This window comes from Lepisosteus oculatus, chromosome 11, assembly GCF_040954835.1.
Source record: "Lepisosteus oculatus isolate fLepOcu1 chromosome 11, fLepOcu1.hap2, whole genome shotgun sequence".
NCBI lineage: Eukaryota > Metazoa > Chordata > Actinopteri > Semionotiformes > Lepisosteidae > Lepisosteus > Lepisosteus oculatus.
Genome location: NC_090706.1, coordinates 39,981,484 through 40,003,657, shown reverse-complemented (window position 1 = coordinate 40,003,657; position 22,174 = coordinate 39,981,484). Strand labels below are relative to the sequence as shown.

At 46.2% G+C, this 22,174-nt stretch overlaps 1 protein-coding gene across 8 annotated transcripts in view; it reads right to left on the bottom strand.

Moving 5' to 3' along the window:
* dbn1 (drebrin 1) overlaps nt 1–15,856 on the bottom strand; it is an 87,501-nt gene extending 71,645 nt beyond the window's left edge. For 5 of the 8 annotated variants that reach the window (XM_015349913.2, XM_069195309.1, XM_069195310.1 and 2 more), the window contains exon 1: nt 15,558–15,737. In XM_015349913.2, coding sequence (XP_015205399.2) covers nt 15,558–15,640 — 83 coding nt within the window. In that variant the 5' untranslated portion in view covers nt 15,641–15,737. The other 3 variants (XM_015349908.2, XM_015349911.2, XM_015349909.2) reach the window with 2 other exon arrangements.
* Between the last annotated feature and the right edge of the window lie 6,318 nt (nt 15,857–22,174).

Here is a 22,174-nt window from a genome sequence, read left to right as displayed (position 1 = left end):
AGGACTGGCCCTGATGTAGCTGTGAACACACAGAAGCGTGCCAGATTATTAGAACGCTCAAGGTCATTTATTGAAATTTGCCAATATAAAATTAAGCGAAAGGCCATTAAGACTTGCTCTTTCATTTTACAATGAATCCAAGACAAAAATAGCTCTGTCTGAAAAGGTCTTTGAACTATTAGGATATGGACCTGCAGTGTCTATGCATCTCTCAAAGCTCCGATGTAGTGTCCCTATAAAATGACCGAATCTGCTTGTAAACTTCCCCCTGCACCTTACCATCACTCTGTGTATTCCTTATCTCCAATCAGCAATAAATGAATAAAATTAGCACCATCAAGATTTTATCTCAGCAGAGGAATTTCAGTTGTTTGGTTTGATGGGTGCAATGAGAATACAAAAATACCCAGGTCATGGGCTCTACAAAGCTTTCAGTGTCAAGTTCACAAGGCCCCAGGGAAAAGCGAGCTCGAAGACCGTGCTCGTTGTCCTACCCCACTCTCATTGCTGTATTTCAGTCACTGCAGAAAACCAGGTGAGGTCCAAAACAGACTTCCTATCCACAAGCCTGTCACAGTTGCTGAAAATAGCCCTGGCTGATGAACAGGCCTTTGTTTTGCTGGGTTTTTTTAATTATTTTTAATGTGGCAAGCTCCCCACAGTGAACCGATGAACCAGTGAAACGGTAGATGTGAATGATGAAACGGATGAAGAGGACGACAGACAAGGAGGAGAAAAAGGAGGCGCAGGTAGACTTGGGTTTTCACACCTCCAGAGAGCCCAGCCTGATGGCCCTGTAGGACTCCAACCCCTGGTGCCCTGGACTCAGTGTGCTGTCCTTAATCTCCCACAAAGTGTCTGCTTGGAATGGATCGGCATCACCAGTCTTTCGGAACAATCCCCTGGAGTTTCACCCTCACAAACACGGTGATATCTGCTCATCATAACGGGGGAGGTACAAACACGTTTTGCTCCTTCTAAAAGATTCATGTGGATATTCCAGTTATAGTTTCTTCTTGCATCACATCACTTTGCTGTAGGCAAACGCAAGACACTGCATATCTGCATAAAGGAATGCCTTTCTCGTAAAAAAAACTTAAATCAAGCCCACTATTCTCTTTACATGACTAAAAATGTATCCATTCACAGCTACATGCAGTGTGACACGGTCTCTGGATCGCAGGAAGACCGCTTCCATGTCCAGACGTACAGGATCATTCAATTCCAAAATCCTGCACATATTTTCCTGCGACTTTGCTCATCACCCTTTCAATTGGCCTGGTGCGACCCTTTCTCCCAGCCTGTGACGACTGCGCAGAAATTGTTTGAATATTTATATGTTAACATTTATCAGCATCTAACATGAGGCCGCATAGCTGGTTCCCAACGAAGAGGGCAAATATGACAAGTCTGCTGAACAAACGTGACAGCGCTGACATTTTTCTCTAAGGGGTCTCTGGTGCTTGTCCTCTCGCTCATACACTCATACACACACAGCCTCTGTCCAGCGGCCTCACTCCTCCCCCTGGTCTGCAGGGGGGATGCTGTGTCTCGCCCAGGTGGGGCTGAACTTCAGTGGGGAATGACATGTCAGGCACTTTGGGATCCTCTGGGCTGTAAAGCACCACAGAAATGCAAGGAATTATTTATTCCCTCAGATGCACCCCAATTCTCCCTTTTCTTCTTCCTCTACTGGCAGGAAAAAAAGTCATATTTAATTAAAGATGCTGTTGAAATAATTCTTGTCCAGGAGGGACAAAAAGTCAGATGGAGCAAGTGTTTTGTCAGAACTGGGCTGAAGACGCTGAGCTTCTGCCAGGGAAATTCTGCTCTGCACAGAAAGAAAGGAAGCAAATGTTTTGAGACATGTGGGAGGGCATTTTAACAGATTGCTCTTTTAAAAAACTGTAATGGAGACCAGCACTGATCACACAAAATAAGGAGATTTCTTTCTCCGAGACACTGAACTTCAGCGTTGACTTCGTCTTTATGTTTCTGCCTTTGTTTATACACTGTTCCACAGGCGGAAGGAATACTCTTTGCCAGACAAAAAATTCAGATTCTCAGTTAAAGAAGAGTTCTGGAATTCCCTGTCCCTGTCCTTGTGGGATTCTCCTTACCAATTCCAGGTAAGCACTTCCATGGGTGACAAAAACACACATTTTAAAATGGAAAAAGAAAGACAAATGCGCTGCAAAATTGTCTTTGCCATATTGAGGGTGTGCCATACTGTGCATGGGTCCTTTACCTCCAGAGAGCACTAGACAACTGGACAGTGAATGTAGGAGTACTGCCTTAAAACATATTGCACCTCCCATCGATCCGTCAATCAAAAAAGTCCCCAATACACACCCGATAAATGTTAAGAATAACAGTAGCTGCCTCTCACTAGAGATCGGAAGATGTTCAAATTCAGGCCGGTGCTCCTTGTATCACCGGATAAAAACAAAAGCAGGAGCAGCAGTATTACAGAAACAGTTTAAGCAGTAGGCAAACGCTCAGACTAAAGTACAGTAAAAATGTGCAACTGTTTCAGCCACAACATGGTTGTCGTTATTCACTTTGAAACCGAAAAAAAAATCACATTTATATCTAAGACTTCATCGCCTGATGCAGACAAGTGATCACACTTCCGCTAGGCTCACTGTACTTTCAGTTTTCTCTGCTGTACATAGCTCACATCTCCCTTTCCTTCAGAGGGACTGAATTAATTTGCTGCCAAATGAGCAGGATTTGCTGACTCTAGCTCGTCAATCCTTCAGCTTTCCCTCAGCCACACCCAGCTGCAAGATACACGACAGCAACGCACAACAGCAGCACTGTCAGGCACAGCTCTGACGAACAGCCAGGATACCAAAATCTGCCTGTCGGGTCTTATATATAATAGCTTTGGGTTTTTTTGGACGGTAGTGCACTGAAGATATCGAGCTTTGTGGACAGGAAGAAACAGTGCCATTTCTTATTATTATTCAGGCATACCAGCATTTCTGGGGACCAAAAAAAAGGGGGTTGATCTTTTTCTAATGGATGACCTCTGCTGGCTCTGTTGGTGTCACATCAGTACAGTTCCCTGCAGCATTTCTTGGTTTTCGGATGTTAAAAGATTTCAGGACCCACTTAAACCAGTGCATCACATTAAACAGCCCAGCTGAGCATCAGACAGAGAAGCTGCACACAACACGTTCATGAAATAATGGAAAGAATTCACTAAAAACACATTTAGAAATAATTATACATACAATTTGAAGGATCCAACACACACTGTGGGCACATCCAGTTCTGGGAAAGCAATCAGCGACAGCGGAGTAATGGGATTTATTGGAGGGACTCATTCCTGCATATCGAGAAGGCTTGTAATTTAAAAAAAAAACAACCACACTGGCTTTGGAAGTCAACCAGGATGGAAAAACCATGCGACTTAGAGGCAGCAGCCTGGGCTGGTCTTCTAAAGCTCAGCTGATATCTCATGAGCATCTCGCGAGGACACGAGGGCGAGAGAGTAATTGAAATAAAGTGTCTACCCCCCCCCACCAGCTCCAAAGGAAGGTTATGCTGAGGGTCTGCAGTTTTCTTCAAAATTCCTGTTCTCCACCAGAGATTTTTTTTGCAAATGCCAGTGCATTTGTTATCTTAGCTATAACAGAAATCGCTCAAAGACAGTGGGGGTTCACCGTAGAAGGGGAGAGTTTTTATTGGTGTGCTTTACCAGAAATGTATTTTCTGACAAGACAGGCGGCCATGTAGTTGAAGCCCTGACTTCTGACCCCTGGATCCATTAGCTGCTGGAAGTGGGCAGAATGGCCTCCTCTCGCTTGTAACATCTCTTATGCTCTTATTGGCAGTTTTAGTGAACGAGACAATTGTGGAATACCTTGGTAAAAGCAAAATAAAAAGTGGGGAAAAGCACAGTGACATCAGACTAAAAGCAAAGTGAAGAACCCAGATCATTAATGAAGAATGATGCACTGGGGAAAGAAAGTGCAGTAGTGTAAATGTACGATATATGCACAGAAAAACCGCACCCAAAAATCCTGCAAATGCAATAATGGTAAAATCCAGAAAGGCTGGATAGTGCTATATCAAAGAAGAGGCATAAAACCGTCAAGAAATTTGAAGGGAGTACACACTTGGAGCTGTTTGTCCTGCCACAAGAGCATGTACTCGCTGCAAACAGAAGGAACGGAATGAGCTAACAGAGTAGAGCTAAAAGCACACTCTGCAAAGAGCTGAAAAGGGCAAACTGGATTCATCGATGCCAAGCTGGAAAACAACTGAGGGCAGGGAGCTGCGTTTGTGCCAGTGCTCTTGGATGCCTAACGTGTACCAAACCTCCAACAGACTCTACAGGCATCTCTCGCGTTCCAAAACCACAGCGTGTCCCTTTTCTATCAAGGGAAACAGGGGCGAGGTAACTGGGTCTTAAATTTGTTTTACTGTTCACTCTTCGGGCGCATGCACAGTCCCTTATCAGCTCTCTTTCACAATATAAACTCCACAGTGCTAACAGAGCAGCTGGAACTCGGAGAACTGACCCAGCTCCCTCCCGACATCGCAGCACGCTTGCAGGCCCCGAGCAAGTCACAGGGCGGATCGCTGAGCCCCTGGCCAACCTGCAACGAGCTGAGCAGTACCCAGCTCAAGACAGAGCCCGGACTCCAGCTGTCATCTCGGGACTCAGAACTACAGAAAAATACACGAGCCACAGTGCTCTTTGAAGTAGCGTCTCCCTTGAGCTGTGTCCGCAGATGCGAGGGCACAAGACTGAGAAAATGCCTGCTGGATGAGTGCTCCGAGTGCTCTGAAAACAGAGGCAGCCAGACGCACAATTCACAGGCACCCAAAGCCCACGAGGAATTCCATTCGGAGGAGTAATCCTGGTTGACGCAAGCCATTCATAAACATTCCCTTAAAAGACGAAAGGCCTGTTTTCAGGATGAAGCCAAACGGCGCGAAGGGTTTTAGAAGACGCTGGGCAAGACACACAAGTGCCAAACCAGCTCCAGTGGCACTGACTCAGGAGCAAGGGGTCACGGCGAGCCGGCACAGAGCAGCCGCTTCAGACAGCGAGGAACGGCCACAACTGGCCTCGCCACAAACATAGAGGCACTATATATATACACGATGTATAGCTACACAAGAAATGTTCTAAGCAAGAGGAGGCCACTTGGCCCATCAAGGCTGTAGTAAGTAGTGAAGTGACCCACAGACCTCATACAGCCAATAACATGGCCGGGTAGCTTGATCCACACTCCCAAAATGCTTGGGCTAAAGAAGTGCCTCCTGCTCTCAGTTTAGTTTTTAGGTTCTACTAAATAAATGGGCATCGGTGAGGAGCACCAGGGGGGAGTCATTTATTCTCACTTCACTTGACATCACTGAAGGAGGATACGTTGCCGCCCAGTGCCAAAAGGCTCAAGTAGGACATTTAATGAACGTACCAGAAGAGCTCTGAGCAATGGCCTGTGGAACAGAGTGCTGTCTCACAGCAGTACAGAGGCCAGCATCACATGAGTGCTGGGTCTTCTAAAACACACACAGCCATTCAGCAGGTGGAAGGGTAGGTTTGAGTTAAAACAATCCCGGGGCTTAAGCAGTCATCCAAGAAGATAGGAAGTTAGGATGTTAAAGCCTGCAGTTATACGGAGGAGGACCTGTGATCAGACTAGGACCTTGGAATGCTTCATTTCACAATCTGTATCATGCCGCTGACAAATGAGCAGCTGACACTAGTGCACGGAGTGAGTGTGTCCTACTGCCTGAACACTCTGCAGATTTCAGCATTCCCCTGCAGGAAGTGTGGTTACAATCAAGCTCTATAATCACTCAATGGTTTTATAGGGCTGCATTCAGCCCATAGTAGAGTTCATTTAATTAGCTAGTGTTCCCATAGCAGATGACTTTAATTTAAAAGTAGTAGCCTGTTTGTAAGACATGCTAAAGCCTATACATTATCATTACTATATTTTCTCTGTCTTTTCTTTTCGAAGTGTAACCATGACTTTTAAAATCTTCAAATAAGGATGCTACTCCAATGAGCTCTTAAACAAAGAACAACCTGCTGACAGGAAATATACTGATCCTTTAATGGTTCATCGCAATGGATTGAAGTTGGTCTAGGAAGACCACAAGAGTTACTCTGTACAATAAAGGAGCCTATGACAGCAACCATGAGTGATTTAAATACCACAGTACTCCCCAGGCCAGGCCATGTGCAGGTCTAACCCCCCTGTAACACCGCCGCCCCTGTGGTTGGCGAAGGGATGGCAAGCATCAGAAGTGACTCTTGGCTCGACTTTTGTGTGCCGGTCCGAAGACCTGGGAAGACCCACTGGGTTCCTCAGAGTATTTACAGCTTCCCTTCTGTCACAGAGCAATAACCAAGAAAGCCATGCCTACCCTGAAATACTGTTCACATACCACTGGGCTACTGACTTCAATGTCTCCGTATTTAAAATGAACAGTTAACATTCTCTGCTACTGAAGGTCACAGATGGGCGGCTGCAATCCTGGATGGGCTGATTCCTTGGTTTTAGAGGCCCCTTTCAATTAGCAACTGATTGAGACCTGAAAACACAAACAGACAAATCTGACTCCTTGCCCAACAAATTAGCTCAGTGAATTAAGATCAGAGGTGGAATAAAGACCAGTGATGCCCGCAGCCACTGAAGACTGGAGTAGACTGGACTGGACTGGACTACACCACCCCTGCTCTCTAGGTCTCTTACCGGGCGCTGGACAGGACTGGCTGTTCCCCTGAGGAGCCCCGAAGGACAGACTACACTGTTCCGGCAGCGCTGCTTTCCAAAGCCCACTCTGCCTGCGCTGAACTCACCCGGCCGCTCATGCTCAAGGGGGAAACAGAAAGCACGTTTGCACAGAACCTACCAAAAATGGAACCTGCCAAGAAGTTTCCTTCAGAATCAAAAACTACAGATTTCTATTGCTGGAAATGTCTTTTATCCATTTGTAGGTCAGTAGTATGCTTTTTAAATTCATAGCTCTCTTTCTGTGCTCACGGCTTCAAAGCCTCTCATGCCGAAAAAGGCAAGGTTGCATAATAGTATTATCACATTTCCATTTCGCTTGCTAATTCTTTATGTGATGCAAGCTTGCCTTTGGCATTACTAGAGTCGATACAAGACATGGCACTCTGGAAGCCAGTCATGGATAAGATTGCCAAGCCTCAACAGCAGTACAGGTACAGTATCTTTCACTTTTTTAAGAACTAAAAAAAAAAACAGGCGATTCAACTTCTTTTCCTAGTAATTAACATCAGAGCTCACAAAAACCAGGGAAGCCTTCGGGTTTCCATGAACTGAAGCCACGTATTTTCACTTCAGACACCTCTGAGTGACAGGAAAGAAAATACATCCCTCTTCATTCTGTCAATCTTCTTTAATCCCCCCTCCAATCCAAGATATTCTGATTAAAAGCAAACTGCAAACACAAGGCAATAGAAAGAAAGTGACACCACTGCATGTGTCTGCTGCACAGAAGCACATGATATAAAAACAACCACATAACACATAACGTGAGACCAAGCAATGCGTACTTCAATAGTTTAGGTCTGCTCTATTTTGTGCTTGGTGTTGCATCACCGTGGCTCATTGTTGTCTATGCTGGAGCCCTCCAAATCCCAGAATGGCCACAGCATAAACATCATTTCTCACACAATACATGCCGTTTTTGTTATTAAATAAAAATGTGGAGAGATATTCCTTCTGGCATAAGAGAAACAAAAGATGCGTGGAGCTCAAGTTGTAATGAAATTGTTCTGACATTTTTATAAAACAACAAGGCTAACACGCGTCCTGCCACGTTGCGATGCTGAATAAATAAAACGAGACATCCGGCAGAGTGGCTGCTCATTTGAACGGCTCAAGGCGACGAGGGAGTCGGCAGTGCCAGTGCAGTGCAGCTCAACGACAAGCTATCCAGTTCAGAGAGCTGGGCTTGGCCTTCACCCACCAGCTCGCAGTGCAGGGCGGACGCGCCAGTCCAGAGGCAGCTGTTTAATTAGAGACTCCACTCCTACAACCGGGCAAGAGACGCCAAACGCTGAACAGATCCCGAGTGGGCCAGTCCTTCCTCCGTTCCCCACGCAACGGTGGCTGGTGATCCCAGCGCCCGGTCAGATGACAGAACCACGTCCAGCCTTCCATCGGACCCCCTGTCTGCACTGCTTCCACAGCAGAGGTCTGCTGGCATCGGTTCTCCTTTGCCCGTGCGAGGGAGGCACCAGTGACCCTACACAATCGTTAAATGGCAATCCCAAAATCTATCTGGAGACTGAACGCCCGATGCTGTCACAGCCCCTACTCAAGCAGCTTGCCAAAACTCGGATTGTAACAAAAGGCTTTAAAAATGAGCAAAAACAAACTGGTTCCAATACCGCTTTGGTGAGGCTTTCAGCCTCGGAGTACCGATGTAATTCGTATTCGCAGGACATCATACAGTACGCTCCCAGGCAGGAGCTGGGCTGATGAAGTCTCTCTGGGTCTCCAAGGAGGGGGGAGGGAAGCATTTACGTGTTCAGTTTCCCTTCCTTTCCTGCATCCTAACCCGGGCTCGGAGCAAGAACGAGACAGATGGAGATGCTCTCTTCTCTGTGCACTTAGATCGCAGAAAGTTGGCCAAAACCTCCGCTTTCAGGATGAGAACTCCATGTGAAGGGGTGTAGCCTTCACCATCCTGAAACAACACCTTGAAAGGGACCAGCCATTTTGAAAACCATGTCTTCCTGTTTTTATTTTTTGCTATCTCGTGCAAATCTACAAGCATCATACAGTGCCGTCTTCACATGCCAGACTTTCAGAGCCAACCAAACTCAGACAGGCTGAACACTAAATACAACAAACAACTAAATCTCTAGCCTGGTCTAACTGTCAAGCAAAAAGCTGACAATGTACATAATACAGACTATTCTGCTCTTTGAACAAGGCAGGACAGGTTTGGCTTAAAATTCCTTTGACACTCAGTACCACGAGTATATAGAGTTACATATAGTTTATGATTTCCACAGATTATCAATCACTATATGGTCTGCAACTTTGGACAGCACAGGACAATGTTTCATCTGCTCTGGAGAGTGGTAATGTTCAGTGGTCTGAAAGCAAAATAAGCTTTAACAGCCAATAATGGAAAATCCATGCTATCCCATACTTCTGCACCATTAGAACCTTTAACATTTTTCAGGAATATTTCCAGGAGAACACTGGCCAATTCTAGTCCTCATCTTCGCAGCCCCACAGATTCTCTCAATATTCTGACCCCCCCTACTGTGCACATCCTGCAGGATCATGCACCTAGCTTTGCCCTTCTTTAGATTCTTGGATAAACCCAGAGCGGACAGTTTGCATCACTCAGAATGCTGGGAGTGCCGATTCCTAATTGGCTGCTTGGCCTGTGACGTGCCAGAGGAACAGAAATTCACCGGCTCTTTCTTTGGGCGCCCTAGGGAGGCCCATGAACATCATCCGGGTTTACCAAGCAAAGGTTTTCCCGTTTTAATTGTGAGGTTATTCCCATAATGCAATTGTGGGGTAATTACTATCTGAATTTCAAGAAATTCATTTCTGTATTTTCTTAGGATAAATTTAACAGGCTGAGAAAGGGGACAGGGTTAAATCATAACACTCGCTAACCTCCCACTGACCCAGCGGGAAGAGCTTTATTCTACTTTTATTCCACTCCTTGGCCACAGCTATGTGAAGAATTCGTCTGTCCCCCCCCTCTGGCCAGTTGAATCAGTTTCTTTCTCCTCTTCCTGCAAAGTTCTGATGAGTCAATACAGATCACTGCAGCTGGCCTGCCATATCAAGAGCAATGGCCACTGCTCTTCAAATTAAAAATACTCCAGCCATTCGAGACTGAAAGGCACGATCATCCATCAGAACACGGGACGTTCTGGTTTCGGGTAGTCTTTCTTTTGGTTGAAAAAGTGTTTGAAATATTTTTCTCAGTACAGGGCATTACAGCTCTGGGGCTCCAAGAGTAGCCTCTCGGCATCCATTCCCTTTAGGAGCCCGAAACGTGGCAGTCAGTGCTGCACCCTCACAGATCCTGGGTCCTGGTTTTGAGTCTGGACTATGGCACCTGCTGTGCAGAGTCTGCGTGGGCTGTCTCTCAGGGATCTAGCTGAAGCAGGGTGTGCCCTCTGCCTTCCCGATAATGGAAGCATGTTTTTACGAATGCTTCCATCCAAATGTCCAAGTGTCAATAAGAGCAGATATTTCCGTGTCACTCCATGCCAGTATTGCAGCAAACAAACGTTTCATTCAAACTTGGAATGTGCACACCACGCAGGTGCTTTGCAGGACTGAAGACTTCAGTGCGGAGAGGCCCTAAGTCACGTACTTCACTCTGGAGCAGTTTTCTCTCACCGGACTGGGGTCCATCTCTTTACACCAAGTGAGAATTATGACCGAAGCTTCGATAACACAGGTCATGCTTTTCATCAGGGTCCAACATCAGAGCCTCTTAAGATCATGAAACTGATCACAACGCTCCACGTAGGAAACCTTAACGGTTTCACTGTGTTAAGATTAGGTCACCAAAACCCACTGGCTAGGACTAAATTATTTTTTTTTTAAACGGCTGCTTCCAAATTTAATACCAAGGGATTAGATGAGTGAATGAAGCTGACGCTCCAGACTGATACAAACCGACAGTAAGAGGAGGTTAAGCTTTTCACTGGCGAGCTGGGTGAACCAAGAAGGTCAATTATCTGGATATAATGCATGCTTTGAAGCCTGGTTGTTGCTATTAATGGAAAAAGAAATATGCGCTGGAACAGGCCTATTATGTGTCTGGTTTTGTTTTCTGAACCTTGACTGGAAAATGTATCCTGATACAAAAACAAGGGCTTATCACATTGTGTGGAGAAGGAAATGGTTCAGTGTTTTGCCTTTGTTGTTCTCACTTCACTTGAGATTAATGAGGGCCCCTTTTTAAGTGTGTGCAATGAGCTCCTTATCTTCAAAGATCAGATAAATAAACAAATATCAGGAAGTGGACACAAAGGTGAATGTCCTGGTGCCATTTCAGCATCAGCCTAGAAACTGAGCTGTCTGCAGTTCTGTCATTGTACTGTACCTCCACTTGGACAAAAACAATAGACATGCAATTCCCATTCAGAGACAAATGCCCTTGGCAACGCTAACAAGATGCTCAGCTTCAGAGAGACATGGTCACCCTTCTGCCCTGCAATGTCCTGCCCATAGCAACAGCAACATCTGACTTACAAAGCCATTTTCTGCTTCTATCAAGAACCCGGCAGCTTGTTGATAATTTCCCCCCACCCCCCATGTGTGACAAATCTGGGGAAAGGAGTTTGAAAGTTCAAAAGAAATCCTTATATTGAGATCTTCATTTGTTGTGTCTTTCTTGCTGATGCAGAATACAGCATTCACTCAGCTCTAGGTCATACCCACTCCCTGGGTAACTAGTGGGTTTCTGAAAAACACAGCTTTGTACAGTACCTCGCTAGAAGTACTTCCAGAATTTAACCAGAGGAACCCAGCGCAGTGCAGCGCAGCGCAGTGCAGTGCACTCTCAAGATTGCAATCAGTAGAGGGGGCGTGTCGTCCAGTCTGCTGCTAGAGAAAAGGCAGCTGTAGGCGCAGCACATGCACTGCCTGAGGGTTTGGGCAGAGGCTGGAGATGGTGCAGCTGCTGGAATGACATCTCACAGACAGCCCTGAGGACACTCCCTCATCCTGCAATCAAAGGAGGCATCTTGAAAGCAGACAGGTAAGACTGAACTCGGTAAGAAGCAGAACTGTTAGCGACAGGACTGCAAATGCTCTGTTGCTACAACGCGATACACAGTACAGCACCAGAGGCTTCAGACTCTCACGGCTTGCTCCTCAAGAGTATTGCAGACAATGGGCTGAGCCCACAAAAGGCCAAGGTGCGACTTTCCACTTCCCTGCAGGCCAGGGGTGTGGAGGCTGAGGCAGTCCGGCTACCACCCTGATATTAACATGGAAATCCTGGATTCAAACTCCAACACCTCCCTTTCCCACAGGACCTTACTTAGCAAAAGACATCGGAGGAAAAAAGGCATCTGAAATTCCCACTAAGAAAAAAAAATACCTCTCTCTGGTGAGATGTTTTACATTTTTTTAGAAGGCGGAGTGCAGATGTTTTACCAAAAGGACACATAAAAGACACTCACGGCATGTTTTTAACCCCTAAAATGTTACCAGATCTATGTCATTATCGCATCACTTCCAGCAGTGGCTTGCCCAGTCGGGAGTCACGTTGGCCCGGAGTCTGTCTCAGGAAGCAGTGGGCACAAGGCAGGATACACCCTGGACAGGACAGCAGTCCATCGCAGGGCAGGCACACAGACACGGACACGCACACCCACACCGGGGCCAGTTCACTGAAAGCCACATGTCGTTGGGCTTGAGGAAACTGGGGCGCCCAGAGGAAAACCCACATGAACACGGGGAGAACATGCAGTCCACACAGACAGCACCCCAGGAATCGAACACGGGACCCCGGTGATGGGAGACCGCAGTGCCAACCACTGCTCCACAGTGCCACCCCCAAAAGCACCGTGTGTGCCAGTTATTCACAACAGTTCAAAGCTTTAAGAACCCAGTTACAAAATGGCAACAGGGCCTCTTGAAATCCATTCACCGTCAGAAGCCTCCCATTCCTGATGAGGGCTAACACAGCATGCGGCCTATCCTGGCCAGTCCAGCCCAGAGCACACAGAGACAACTGAGAGACCCCAGCTAACCGAACCAGTTAACTGGAAGGGTCCTGGAGCACCAGGAGGAAACATCTCCACTCAGAAATCATCCCAGTCCAGAATCCCACCCAAGACCCCAGAGCTGTAAGGAAATTCCAGATTTACTTACTTGGAAGTTCTGCAGATGCGTTTCAGTTTAAAAACAGAATTACAATACTGATAAACAGAAAAACCCTTCAGAGTTAGGTTTGACCAACACTAATTGAGAATTAAGCATAAGCAACACTGTTTTATTTTGGATATTGGTTACAATGCTCTTGGTCACTTTACAGTGACACCTGGGACTACGACCCCCCAGCTGTGTCTGCAAACTGTAGGAACAAACAGGACGTTTCATTTATTCCTGAAGAAGACCTTGGAGTCCATATTAGGTACCCCATTTTCACACCACTCCTTTTTATTCTTTCGGATCACATTGGAGGACAAATGTCAAATTTTCCATTTCCAGCAGCATGAAAGCAATTCTGTGAAAACGAGATTCATGAGGACGGAGCGACTGTCATTCCAAGGCACATCACAAAGCAGCGCCGCATTCAAAACAAGACACAAACGCTTGCAGGACAGCCCCAGTCCAGCTATGCATGACTGCTTTAACCTAAAATAATATTCACTTGAGACAGTCCTAATGTGAAATGGAATTAATTTATCTGGAGCCACAGAAATCTGCAGAACCCAACCAGCTGAAGACAATGCTCAGTGATCCACTCACTGATCTTAGACCTTTGCAAATGATTTGGAGTGTGTGGAGTATTTCCTGGACAAACATAAGCCCCTTACCCTAACCCATGAAGGATATAGATATCACTTCTTTTAAGTGACGTCTTCTTTCAGGAAAGTGACATCAGCTTCTTTAAAGCAAATGTAAAAGGTCAACAGGCAGCCACTACAGGGATGTGAGCACTGGAGTAAAGTGTTCCGACATACACACAGGAGAAACTCTTATCGTACAGAAATGACCTATAGATGACCTGACAAAAACCACCACCTATCTAGTTGTCTAAAAGATTGATCCCATTAAAGACAAACAAACAACAACCTGCAAAGAACCGGGTTTCCTCTACAGATGAACGTTACAACGGGAAAACAAGACTCCCAATGCAAGCGGCCAGATCCAGTTCACGTTTTTAGATGACTTGATAAACTTATGCACAGGCAGGTAGGTACGTTCAGCTCAGATAGTCACACGTTTTCTTCATTTTCCCATTGCTGCATATACTTTGTTCATGTCCAGGCAACTCATCAATTCTAAAAATTGATTCAGCTCTTATTCAAAGGGAGGAGTCTTTGTCTTTGTCTCCTTGCAAGAGGTGAATACAGTACCAGGGCCACTCCTGCAACAGTTACCACAGTCTAGTGAAACTGCTGCGTTCTCGTAGAAGTACAAGTAGACACCTAAGCTTTCCTCCCAGCAGTCCTCCTTAGCAAAATACTGCAGTCCTGTTACAAGCCTTTGGGATTACATCTCCATGTCTTTATACCGCCACACTCACTGTGCACCCTTCATAAAGCAACCTACAGATCCTATAGAAAAGTCCTGGTTCTCTATATAAATGGGTTCTATGGACATCCTGTTTAAACCTTTAGGTTATTTTCAAAAGGAAAGTCCTACCCTCCCCCCCAAAAAAAAAATCTATAGACCCTGCTGTCCCCTCTCCCCGGCACAGCTGCGCTCCGATGAATAATTATATCAGCGATTGACTCCTGTCTTCAGCCAAGGAAACATCTCATCAATCCGCTGAAACGCAGCTAAAACACTGCGTCCTCTAACGAGGCATGAACAACTGCCCATCACACCCCAGGTGCTCACGGGCTGCGGGCTGAGGAACATCGCCACCGCCGAGCTGAAACGCCGCAGAAAGTTACTACGCCGTTGGCGTCGGATCCGACGGGATGCAAGGGCACGCCACACACTCGTGTGCCGAGCCAGTGGGCTTGGGGCTGACTGTTGCGCCGAAAGCCGGTCCCTTCTCGCCTCGCCCACTCCACCACTCGCGGAGGTGCTGTCAGGGAGCACAGCCGAGCGACAGGAGCGAGGTGGACCCCTCCTCAGCCGTGCCCAGTACGACAAAAAAAAAAAAGACCAACGGAAAAAGCTTCGGAACTACAAATTAGCCTGAACTAGCGGTCATCCGAGGCAGAGCAGCCTGTGACAGAGCAAACAATAGTACATCTTGCAAAACATTAGCGGCTACTCGGATTTCTGACAATGCGTAATGCGTGACGGACTCACGAGGGGGTAAATTGGCCCCCCCAAAAAAAGAGAACAAGAAAGGCAAAATTATGTGCAATAAAAAATACTAAAATATGGCTAACGAATCAATTGTCTGTTGAACGCAAAGCATTATCAAATCCCAAAGCTAATCAAGTGTTTTTTTTTCCTTTTTCTAAAAAAACCCTGGTGTTAAAGTCTGACCTTTTCTCTTTTGGGGGGTACAATAAGGTTGGGGGGGGTGTTTGTCACGAAATCAACATGCCGTATCACGTAAGGTGATATCAGCTTACATTTCCATAAACTGCGGTCATTAAACATGCAAAGTAACTGATTTTGCACGGCTGCACCCCAAGTGCCAAAAGCATTTATCGCCTGCCCAGAGTTTATCCACAGAAAGGCTGCTGCTGCATCTATCCGAGGCGTTTCAGCGCAAACCGTACAGTAGTATGATGAGGCATCATTCCCCGGCCGTGGACATCAGTACCCACATTGTTCGGCAGTGATATTGCACAAGCCTACGCCTTATAATAAAACCCCAGCACCACACCAGCGGGTGGGGATACCTATGTACGTTTGCCTTACCAGTCGGTGGACGAAGTCTCGCTGATAACATCCTGGTAGGCTGTTAACAGGGCCAGTCGATTCTTGCTGAGATTCACAGCCATTTTGCTGTCCTCGCAGTCATCCAGACCTGTGTAATACTGTAATGGAATAAAAGGAGAGGAGAGAGTGAGGCTGCGGGGAGACAGATCTCGAGATTGGAACAAAGAGACGGTCCTTCTCTGCACTAACCTAATGTTCTGCTCGGTCCTAGTGCTACCACCACCGCGGGGAGGCGCAGGTTACAACGCCGGGTCCTAGCGCCGGCCCAGCCCGGCCATATATGGACTGCGCTGATGATGTCATTCTTGACAGGGTATACTGACAATCAAGAGAAGCCAGCAAAGGTTTATTCCCTGCTGGAAAGAGAAGGAAGGAAACACAACGTTTCGGCTGTGGAGCCTTCTTCGGGTTCAAAAGAAGCCTATCGCTCTACTGGTGAAGGCTGGCCTTTAAAAAATACATTCAGATTTTGGTCGCTGATTCAATGTTTTTTGACAGACCGGTGATTGAACAATGGGGATACCGTCATTGATTATTCAGCCATTTTTGCGACGGATCCTGACACACTCCAGTGACATAGCTGCTTACGTATGGAATCTCCTGGCGGGAGAGAAGGTTGACTCGGAACCGGCGGAGAGTTTGTTCCTGTCCAGCCCGGTGAAAATGAAGAAAGGGATACACAGAAAGGAACCGATATACTCCACTCCTCCAGAGAAAGAGGCTTTTGTGTCCTCGGTTTGTTGGAGCCACACCTCAAGTGGACAGCTTCGCTGGAGTCCCCTTGAGAGACGAATCAAGGCCTTGCGTTGAACGTCCCTGAAGGACGTCCGCGAGTGTGGCGCAGGGGTGCAGAATGATACTCTAACTGTGGTGTTCATAGCCCGGTCAACAGGGAGGTCTAGGTGTGATGTTCTGGGCAGGAGTGTCCAGCGTCTGCAGAACAGCTCCTGTAGAGACTGAAGGCAGCCCGACTGCACGGAGCTACACTGGGACCTTCCTGAAGGCTCGACAACACACAACACACGAGGGCCTTCTTGCCAGGTGAAGGTGGGGCAGCTGTGCCAGGGAGGCTCTGTTCACCACATGTAAAGCCTGATGCGCGTCTGTGTGTGGGGTGGGTGTGTTGGGAATATGTTTAGCATTTAGGGATCAGAGACCAGTGCACAGGTTTGTCCAGGAACATCGAGAGGAATCATGCTGGTAGAGAGAGTTTCACCAAGCATCATCTGCAACCCGGTGTACGCTAAATCATGCTTGTGCAGTTTTTGTACAGCTTCCAGCATTCCCCACACGTGCCATTGGCCTGTGAAGAGCTCCCATCAACCCTGTGGATCACATATTTTAATCAGCATAAGGAGTTTACCTACGGTCCATCACATCCATCAATAACAAGTGAGGTGGCCTGATACAAAATGATTGTCCTTACACTGATAACCTTGTGAATTTGAGTTATGCAGTTTGTTTTGATGTTTAGTATGTGAACCGTGTATGTCCCCTTTATACACGATGTTAAAGATAATCTCTGATTACAACATGTAGGCATGCTTGTGGATATCACATTCAGCTTCTGTCTTCTTACGTTCTACATTTACACGATGTTCCAATACTGAGAATATTCATCTCTGCTGCTGGAGAGCCACTGTGTCTATTGGCTTTCTTTCCAGCTGGGCTCTGAAATGCCTAATTCCTTCTTCAAGCAAAGGAGTTCAAATACTTTTCAGGTTTTTGCTCATTGACTATTTAAGATTGGCTACACAGCCTGCAGGACTGCAGCTCTCTGATCCTTAGGTCCTGAAGAATTTGGTTTCCTTTCATGTTTCAAGTTGAGACCCAATGATGAAGAGCTCCAATTTCCACCAGAAAACCCTGAAACTGACTGAATTCAAGGAGCTGTTGCAGCAAAAGTAACCTTCGCTGACAAAGAAAAACAAACCTAGTTTTGTTAGTGCTAATCATCCAAGAACATTACATCATCGGTGAGGATGTTTATATTTTACCGTGAACCAAGTGTTTTAGTAGGGATGATCTTGTTATGATGGCCTTAAATCATTGCTTTGTAGGAGTCTTTGAACCCTTTATTTACCTTCCAAGGCGGTGAGCTCATAAATGTTTAACTTAACCCAATCTCCCTTCTGTCTCTTGATATGAAGTGATCAGTTGTGCACTCTTGCACTCTTTTCAACGAGTCTTCATTGAAAGTAACATGAAAGCTGTGGCTATTTAAGTTAAAACCTCTGGAAACACAGTAACCATGCAGAACCTACATCCACAGCCCTACTCCTGAAGAGAGAGTTTGGAAGGTCTCCTAAGTTAAACCTGAACAGTCCTTCAAAAGAGACCAGCATACTCCATTATACCATTCAATGAAGCAAGTAACCACTAATATTCAAAGCTTAACTGGCACTAAACACCAGAACACATTATGGGTCTTCAGGAGCAGGGCTAGTTACTTGTTTTATAGTCTATGGTGATTCTGTAAGAGTACTGCACACTTAGATGAGTCCTAGTGAAATTTAAACTGAAATTCAGACCTTTAGCTCGTGGAGACTCTCTGCCATGGGGCCATGCCTAATAACCAGGCCATTAAAACGTTAAGTAATCACCATCCACCAGTCATGACCACTGTAGGACACCGCCTGTCAACCGTACTTCAATGTGCCAGAGTGTGTAGCGTACATTTTTTTATTTTTCATTTGTTCCACTGTTTTCACATTGTTTCACTTCACACTATGCAGAGAAAGAGCCTCACTTGGTGAAAATGATTGAAAACGTTTTAATGTGTCAGACTGAGCAAGAGTGCCACCTCTGAGCGAAACGTGTGTCCTACGCTTCATCAAGAGCTTTAGAAAAAATGACAAAATTGCTATTTTCACATCTGTTTTTGTTAACTTTGTAAGATAAGAGATAAGATCACTTTATTGGCCATATACAATTTCTTGTATTAGGAATTTGTCTTTTTGCATACCCCAGCCTGCTCTCCATGAGACACACAGACAGCCTCCGCAGCTGCGTTTTTTTACACATGTACGTATATATAACCTATACAGAGATCAGGTAGTAAACAGGCAGTTACGTGTTCTCCCTGACTCTGACACACACAGACAAGAACCCCCTCCCCCCACCGGCTCTCCCCACTGCCTAATGGGGCACCCCACATCCTGCAGCCTCTTCTCTCTGTAAGTGGGTTAACAATAATTAGTGCTCAGTGCTCAGCCAATCCCTGAGCCCCCAGACAGGCGGATGGTGGAGGTACCAATTATTTCAATTGTGATGTTGATTACTCTCGGGGAGACATCTGCCCAGCGCAATCTGGGCTGGGAACCCAGAGCCCCCCCCTCCTCCTCTCGCACCATGTCAGACCAGCATCGGATTTCAAGCTCCTCCGTCCCCCGGTGCAGCAGCACTGGGCTGCCGCCCTCCATCAGAGTGATTAGAAGGGCTGCCCTTCTCAGCCCGAGACTGACCGAAGCTGCCAGCTAGGGGCCGTGCATTTGCACCTGCTCACAGACCTGACGCGAGCCGACGGAGCCGTGCTTCCGGGGAATCGTGGAAGGTGTAGGAAACAAAATGGTGGGAGTGATCAGAACTGATTCATTTTTAAGTAATGCTAATATCCAGAGCTCCTCTAACTATAACAGTATCCATGAGGTTCATGCTTATTAGAACAGCTGTTCATCAGAAAACAAGAAAGAGTGCAAGCGAGAGGAGGTCATTCAGCCCATCTGGGCCGTTTTAAGGTTAATTGACGTGAGGATCTCCACCAGGTGTGTCTTGGAAGGAGCCAGGGTTATTGGCTTTGACAAAATGGCTGGGTATCCTGTTCCACCCCTCCACTACCCTTTGTCCTCAGTTTTAAAAGCACTTCCAGTTGCATGCAGATGCAGTTGCTGAAGTCCATTCCCTGGGCTCCTTCAAGAAACGGTAGGGAAGTCTGCTGGATCCACAACAGAACAGTGACCCAGCCGGCGAAGCGGGAGGGGTTGTTTACTCTGGTAGCGACTGTATGCTCTCATGGAAAATTACAACCAGCGGTGTTTTCATAATGTTAGCTTTGATTATAACTTGGGGATCTCAGCGCAAGTCAGTACCAAGCTGCAAAGCAGATGGCTAATGTGTGCTGGGAAGACGAGGCAGTCAGATTTGTAGATCCAAATGACAGAAGAGTAAAGCCAATTCATGAACTAAGCAACCGACTAAAAATTGTTTTTGTTTTTAGCACAGTTAAAGCTCATGCAGGCTGGCTAAACAATAACCCATGGAATGTCCCATCAAAGATGGGAAACTTAGAAAAATTCAAACTGCTTTGGGGGAAAACAGAAACCTACTGTAAATACACCATCACTTGACTCACAAACATAATTTGCACCTTGAAAGCTGCTTTCAAGGTGGAAAATTACAAACTGATACCAAAAATTCCCATTACTTTACCTGTGAAACTTTTTGGGTCATTCCCAAGATATAGCAAATTAGTTCTCATCGTTTGTAGTAAGATTATTACAAATGTCTTATTGGTATACTGAGAGAGTACCAAATCGTCACAGAACACCATTGCACCCTAGTATGGCAATTAACAACCTAATTAAAATGTGTATAAACTCTGAAACCACAAACGCACTGAGGACCTGTACTGGGGGAAGTCTCTCTTTGAGGATGATGTCTTCCGCTGAGCTATGAAGGACGTGCTTTTTTTGCAGCCAAAATCTCGTTTTCTGCAAAAAACAGGTGTGAAAATGCTTCACCACACTGAAGGCCCATTAGCCTGGGTGTTTGGCGATGGAACCGCAGGGCATGACTGCAGCGTGACCACCCTGTAGCCTGCTCCTGTCTGGCCTCAGGAGCCAGGCAGGGCTGGAAGTGAGGGTCCGGACCAGAATTTCCAAACCCGTCCCCCAGTGTAGTGAGCAGGGAGAGACCTTGTGCTGCAGGAGAAAGCTTTCATTCAGATGATCGCTGAAGGTCCCGATTTCTTCTTCAGGAAACATCCCACGCCACAGTTTCTAAGATAACATACAGTAAGTGCGACAGTTAGGGTTGGAATGATTTCACTTCCTCCGATACGGACTAGCGGCTCTGATGAGGGATCGTTGAATGTCATGCCCGGGCAGAACGCCCATGCAAGAAAAAATTGAGCAATGGCACAGCAGGGGTGGAAAATGGCATGTTTCTCCCCGACTCGTTCTTACCTGTGCACTCTGCAGTGAACCATGTATACTGTACATATCTGCTCTGGTGAGAGCAGGAACGCGCTCGTTTTCTCTCCCCGTGTCCTTGTTTAGGCTGGAGGTCCTGACAGGCTACAGAATTAGCTGAGCAGCTCAATTCCTGTCTGCAGGGGCACCACAAATGTGTCAGCACATCATGCGTGTGTCTGCTGGCTAAATTACTACAGAAATGCAGACACACAAAGACCATGTTACCCAACAGGTCATCTTAACTTAAAGTGCAATATAAATTTAATTCCAATGCAAGAACAGGACATACTGTATATACTGCTTCACATCTTGCATTCTTTATGCAATTTATAGAATCAATTATTCTGCAATAGAATATAGAATTACCTCTCAGTATGGTGAGGAATATTCAAGTTTACCTGTCTACATAAAAAACGTTACATCACCACTGAGAGTAACAGTGCGTGAATACTACATGACCTGTACATTGCTGCACAGAAGCTCTCACCAGTAGTGTGATTTTTCTGCACTCTATTCACCTATCAGGCTGGACTGACTGCAGAGCTGCCTGACATTCATGCATCATTCAGTGGTGGGATGCATCTCCTAAACTGTCCGCAGGCTGCTGCCAGAGCAGGCTGAGCCCAGCAGAGAATTAAATGCTTACAGTGAGAATAAATGACACAGGAAGGAGCCAAAGCTACCAATCCATCCATCCAGGCTTCACTGAGGAATGTTGAATGATCAATTCAGCATCATGAACAGAGGAGACAGACAGCCCTGTAGGCCAGAGCTCTCTCAAGGTAACAAACTTACAGAAAATTCCCATTTCATGATATAATAAAAGGTTGTGGAAGTGAAATTGTAGCACTCTTTCCCTAAATGGCTGCAGGAGCAGCTTGGAAACATAGGGCAGAATAACGAACCAAAATATTTTCATCCCTGCAACTCAAGAGGTATGGCCTAAAGTATTTTGCATGCATGACACCTTATAAACACAGATTCACGGTTCCTGAAAGCACGGAGAAATGAAAATAAAGGCAGTCTAACACGGATGTAAAAGTCATCATATACACTCAAGGTCAATGAAAACCACAGCCCCTTTCTCAGCCCCATGCTTTAGAGAACTGGCTCAGTTTGATGACCCTCATGACAGTGCGGGTGACCATCTGAACAGGGTGAAACTACAGACAGCACCTACTGTATATTACCCTGCAACTCACGCTGGGAGCCCACTGGAGCCCAGCAGTGTGAGGCAGGTGGGTGCTGCACACTGGTGCTGGTGGAGGGGATCCTCACTAGCTGTGAAGCGCTTTGAGTGGAGTGTCCAGAAAAGCGCTATAAAAGTGTAAGGAATTGTCATTATTAATTACAGACAGGCATCTTCTAAAGCCAAGGTGTGAACACCAGGCTTGGGATGAAGAC